The 6,478-nt window shown below is 36.5% G+C and overlaps 1 protein-coding gene across 1 annotated transcript; it reads left to right on the forward strand.

Annotated features, from left to right (window-relative positions):
- The first annotated feature begins 209 nt into the window (after nt 1-209).
- LOC121387816 (5-hydroxytryptamine receptor 4-like) lies at nt 210-2,345 on the forward strand. The gene has a single exon (XM_041519033.1). The coding sequence runs from the start codon at nt 452-454 to the stop codon at nt 1,577-1,579; it is 1,128 nt and encodes a 375-aa protein (XP_041374967.1). The 5' UTR covers nt 210-451; the 3' UTR covers nt 1,580-2,345.
- The last annotated feature ends 4,133 nt before the right edge of the window (nt 2,346-6,478 follow it).

Below are 6,478 nucleotides of genomic sequence, written 5' to 3' on the forward strand. Positions count from 1 at the left end.
ATTCAAATACAACAACTAAAGAAAACAACAACAAAGAAACAAAGTATATTTCCATGGCAAACGTTTTTCTGACTGTATGGACTTCTAAATAAGTCTGTGTATGAGTCCATTAGTCTACCGAGTGAGCCAATAGGCTGTGACGACTACCAATAGGATCGTCTTGTACAAACAGCTAATAGGGGAATTCCCAGTGACGACTACCAATAGGAGCAGCTGATACAAACAAAGTGTAGGAGGATTTCCACCAGTCACTGCCAATACGAGTGACTTATAAACAGAGGATTTCCACCAGCTACTGTCAACAGAAGCAGCTTATGCACACAGTTAATAGGGGAATTCATACCAACCACAGCTAATAGAAACATTTAATTCAAACAGCTAATATAGTGGCATTTGCTACCAATCACCAGCCACTGCCTACAGAAACAAAACACAACTGACGTCATCCCCAATGACGTCAGAAAATGAGGGCAATAACGTGGTGGCCATCTTGGCTTTCGTCTTGAGCTTTCTGAGCATGTTTCTCAACTCTGTCCTCATATTTATCATCATCCGCACGACCATCTTGCACACGAACACCAACTTCTTCCTCATGTCCCTGTCGCTGGGAGAGGTGCTGGTGGCTGTGTGTGTGACGCCATTTGCAGGACTGGCGAATATATCTCGCCAGCTTGTCTCGTCTGAGACGTTTTGCGCCATCTCTGGATTCGGCAATTCTCTGGGAAGCACGGCTGCCTTTCTCAGCCTGTTGATGGTGACCATCGACAGGTGCGTGGCGATAAGCCAACCGCTAAAATACTCCAGCATCATCGGCAAATGGACCGTCGCCACAATGATCTCATACGCCTGGCTCCACAGTCTCTTTCTAACGACATTTCCGTTTTTCCTCGAGTCCGTTTACGTGTTCGCGCCGAGGTATTCAATGTGTCTGGTTTTCACGGACGTGCAACCCACGTGTTCCTACGTCATCGGATTCCTCGGTTCTTTTCTGCCAGCATTTGTTATTCTGTGCACGGTTGTGAAAATCATCAAGGAAGCGAGGTATCACCACAGAATCTTTGCTGTCATAGTTCCAAGTCACTTATACGACGGATCGTATCAGCAGCAGAATACATCTTACGGGAGGACTACAATGAAAGCCCTGAGAGCATTACTCTTCATCATTGGTGGATACGCCTTGTTCAGGTTGCCTTTGTATGTCGTCACTATCGTGGATGAGACCCACGGTAAAAATTTATCACAGGAACTGGTGACGTCATTTGTTTGGATGTCTTTTCTGTGTGGCACCATCAATCCAACGGCAATAATACTGTTTAACAAAACATTCAAGCGGACGTTTTTTCAAACTGTTGGCATTTTGTGCATCAGGTTGTTGGGCAAGAGCAACAAGGAGAACTTCTCTATATCCTCGGGTCTGTACAGCATGCTGGATGCGACTCTGGTTATTAACAAATTGCAGAACAAGTCCTCCATCCGTCATAGTGCAACTCTTGAGAGGATACGACCACAGCCACAGCTACAGCTACAAAACAGACACTTAGTGATCAAGCGTAGTACGTCGTTTCCAAGTTTTGCTTGAAGTTTTATATTCTGAAGACGAAAATGGTATATTTTAATTTTTAACTTCGTCTCCAACATTCGCTTCATGTTCTATATTCTGAAGTGTAAACTGGTGTAATTTTAACCATGACTTCTCTCCCAGAATCGTTTCAAGTTCTATATTTTAAAGATGAAACTAGTGTAGTTTATGCATGACTTATTTTATCTTCAAGATTCGCTTCAAGTTCTATATTCTGAAGATAAAAACTGGTGTCATTTTACCAATAACTTGACTCCAACATTCGTTTCATGTTCTATATTCTGAAACTGATGTTGTTTTACCCATGCCTTATCTCCAAGATTCGCTTCAAGTTCTATATTCTAAATATGATACTAGTGTAGTTTTACCCATGACTAGTCTCCAAGATTCTCTTTTAGAAAATAATGGAAAGGAAAGAAATGTTTGTTTATCGACACCTCAGGATAAATTAAACTATGGCTATCTTGGTGTCTAACATATGGTTATTTCAGCATTTGGGAGAGACATGACTGTTAATGAATAAAGGTGTCAATAAGAAATAAAGCTGCGAATGAGATATTCAGATATGGCAGATAAGGAATGAATCTGTCAATAAATGTGAAGATCTCACTGCTAAAGAATACAAATAGTGTCAATAACGTGTATAGATGTAACTGTCAAGGAAAATTACACAGCTGAAGATTGACTGTCAAATACAATTTACAGATGTGACTGTTAAGGAATACAGTAGTGTCAATAAAATGTGCAGATGTGACTGTTAAAGAATACAGTAATGTCAATAAAATGTGCAGATGCGACTGTTAAAGAATACAATAGTGTCAATAAATGTGTATTGGGAACTGATGGCGAGTGTGTTCTGTATTGTGATTGGTTACTTACATTCTTTTTCTGGGATCAAATAGACAATAACACCCGGAAAGTCAATGACATCATTATAAAGTGACGTCATTAGCAAATGGAACAGGCGAAGTTGACGATTCAAGGGTCTACAGTTAGATTGTAGCCAGGTATTTTTTTCAAGAATTACCAAATATACAGTTAGTTCCGTTGAAAAACAATCCAGTTTACAATGGACATAACCATATTGAGTTTTTAGATATGCCGGTGTTATTGTCTATTTGATCCCGCAAATGTCATTTTCGACCTAAGACTGTTAAAGCATTACAGTAGTGTCAATAAAATGTACAGACGTGACTGTTAAAGATAACAGTAGTATCAATAAAATGTGCAGATGTGGCTGTTAAAGAATACAATAGTGTCAATAAAATGTGCTGATGCACTGTTAAAGAATACAGTAGTGCCAATAAAATGTGTAGATGTGACTGTTAAAGAATACAGTAGTGTTAATAAATGTGCAGATGTAACTGTTAAGGAATACAGTAGTGTCAATAAAATGTGCAGATGTAACTGTTAAGGAATACAGTAGTGTAAAAATGTACAGATGTGACTGTTAAGGAATACAGTAGTGTCAATAAAATTTGCAGATGTGACTGTTAAAGAATACAGTAGTGTCAATAAAATTTGCAGATGTGACTGTTAAAGAATACAGTAGTGTCAATAAAATTTGCAGATGTGACTGTTAAAGAATTACAGTAGTGTCAATAAAATGTGCAGATGTGACTGTTAAAAAATGACAGTAGTGTCAATAAATGTGCAGATGTGACTGTTAAAAAATGACAGTAGTGTCAATAAATGTGCAGATGTGACTGTTAAAGAATACAATAGTGTCAATAAAATGTGCTGACGTGACTGTTAATGCATTACAGTAGTGTCAATAAATGTGCAGATGTGACTGTTAAAGAATACAATAGTGTCAATAAAATGTGCAGATGTGACTGTTAAACAATACAGTAATGTCAATAAAATGTGCATATGTGACTGTTAAAGAATACAATAGTATCAATAAAATGTGCAGATGCGACTGTTAAAGAATACAATAGTGTCAATAAAATGTGCAGATGCGACTGATAAACAATACAGTAGTGTCAATAAAATATGCAGATGTGACTGTTAAAGAATACAGTAGTGTCAATAAAATGTGCAGATGTGACTGTTAAAGAATTACAGTAGTGTCAATAAAATGTGCAGATGTGACTGTTAAAGAATTACAGTAGTGTCAATAAAATGTGCAGATGTGACTGTTAAAGAATTACAGTAGTGTCAATAAAATGTGCAGATGTGACTGTTAAAAAATGACAGTAGTGTCAATAAATGTGCAGATGTGACTGTTAAAGAATACAATAGTGTCAATAAAATGTGCTGACGTGACTGTTAATGCATTACAGTAGTGTCAATAAATGTGCAGATGTGACTGTTAAAGAATACAGTAATGTCAATAAAATGTGCAGATGTGACTGTTAAAGAATACAATAGTGTCAAAAAAATGTGCAGATGTGACTGTTAAACAATACAGTAATGTCAATAAAATGTGCAGATGCGACTTGTTAAACAATACAGTAGTGTCAATAAAATGTGCAGATGCGACTGATAAACAATACAGTAGTGTCAATAAAATATGCAGATGTGACTGTTAAAGAATACAGTAGTGTCAATAAAATGTGCAGATGTGACTGTTAAAGAATTACAGTAGTGTCAATAAAATGTACAGATGTGACTGTTAAAAACTGACAGTAGTGTCAATAAATGTGCAGATGTGACTGTTAAAAACTGACAGTAGTGTCAATAAATGTGCAGATGTGACTGTTAAAGAATACAATAGTGTAAATAAAATGTGCTGACGTGACTGTTAATGCATTACAGTAGTGTCAATAAATGTGCAGATGTGACTGTTAAAGAATACAATAGTGTCAAAAAAATGTGCAGATGTGACTGTTAAACAATACAGTAATGTCAATAAAATGTGCAGATGTGACTGTTAAAGAATACAATAGTGTCAAAAAAATGTGCAGATGTGACTGTTAAACAATACAGTAATGTCAATAAAATGTGCAGATGTGACTGTTAAACAATACAGTAATGTCAATAAAATGTGCAGATGCGACTTGTTAAAGAATACAGTAGTGTCAATAAAATGTGCAGATGCGACTGATAAACAATACAGTAGTGTCAATAAAATATGCAGATGTGACTGTTAAAGAATACAGTAGTGTCAATAAAATGTGCTGATGCGACTGTTAAAGAATTACAGTAGTGTCAATAAAATGTACAGATGTGACTGTTAAAAACTGACAGTAGTGTCAATAAATGTGCAGATGTGACTGTTAAAAACTGACAGTAGTGTCAATAAATGTGCAGATGTGACTGTTAAAGAATACAATAGTGTCAATAAAATGTGCTGACGTGACTGTTAATGCATTACAGTAGTGTCAATAAATGTGCAGATGTGACTGTTAAAGAATACAATAGTGTCAATAAAATGTGCAGATGTGACTGTTAAACAATACAGTAATGTCAATAAAATGTGCAGATGTGACTGTTAAAGAATACAATAGTATCAATAAAATGTGCAGATGCGACTGTTAAAGAATACAGTAGTGTCAATAAAATGTGCAGATGTGACTGATAAACAATACAGTAGTGTCAATAAAATATGCAGATGTGACTGTCAAAGAATACAGTAGTGTCAATAAAAGGTGCTGATGTGACTGTTAAAAATACAGTAGTGTCAATAAAATGTGCTGATGCGACTGTTAAAGAATAGAGTAGTGTCAATAAAATGTGCTGATGCGACTGTTAAAGAATACAGTAGTGTCAATAAAATGTGCTGATGCGACTGTTAAATACAGTAGTTTCAGTAAAATGTGTACATTAACCACTAGTATTAAGAAAGCTGTAGGTGTACATTTGTAAACGTGTTAAGGAAAACAGATCTCTGCGTCAATACTGTTTGAAGATTAACTGCTAAGGGACACAGCTGTATCAATAATTAAAAGAGTTCAAGTAAAACGCTGAGGAACACAGTGCTCATATGTAGCTTCCACGTGGTATCATAAGCTTTCTCGAGGTCAAAATAGACTGATACCAAATGCTGGTTATGGATGAACGCATCCCTACAAAACGTTTCAAATCTAACAAGATGATCGACCATGCTACATCCAGACCTGAACCCACATTGCACGTTAGTAAGCATTTTGTGGGACTAAAGATACCAGACAAGTCTACGGTTGATAATTCTTTCCATGGTTTTACAAATGCAACTTGTCAAAGCAAAAGAGCGATATCTGGTAGGATTTGTTGGATCCTTACCAGCTTAGGAATAGGAATGACAATGATTTTTCTCCAATCAGAAGGAAAGTAACCAGAAATCCAGATTTTGTTAAAGATATTTAATAGAACCATTAAGGATGATTCAGGTAAGTGTTTTAAGAGTTGATAATGTATTTCATCTGGTCCTACTGAAGTATCATGGGCTCTGTGTAGTGTCCTGCAACTCCTCGAAAGAGAAGTGTCTGTTCTATACTTCAGCATTTTCAGATGAAAAGTTAATAGGTTGCTTTTCAGTTTTATTTCTGACAGATGTAAAAGCATCTGTATGAAAGAAGAAGAAGAGTCATGAGAGAAATTGTCTGCCAATGCATTGGCAATGTCACGATGAAACGTGACATCCGTGTCATTAACAGACAAATGGCGAACTGTATTATTGGATTCTTTTTCCTTGATTTTACGTATCCTATTCCAGACAGATTTCACAGATGTTTGAGAAGTCAACTTGGAGACATAATTTCTCCAAGATGATTTCTTACTCTGTCTGATAGCTTTACGAGCCTTTGCCCGAGCAATGCGATATGTTTTCAAGTTATCTCCAGTCAGTTCGCGTTTGAACCTCTGGAGAGTTCTGTTTCGCTGTTTGATTGCATCTTTACAAGTTTCATTGAACCATGGTTTATTGAAACGCTTCGGTACTGCCAAAGTCTTAGGAATAGTTTCCTCTGCAATATC

Source organism: Gigantopelta aegis, chromosome 13 (genome assembly GCF_016097555.1).
Source record: "Gigantopelta aegis isolate Gae_Host chromosome 13, Gae_host_genome, whole genome shotgun sequence".
NCBI classification, from domain to species: Eukaryota; Metazoa; Mollusca; class Gastropoda; order Neomphalida; family Peltospiridae; genus Gigantopelta; species Gigantopelta aegis.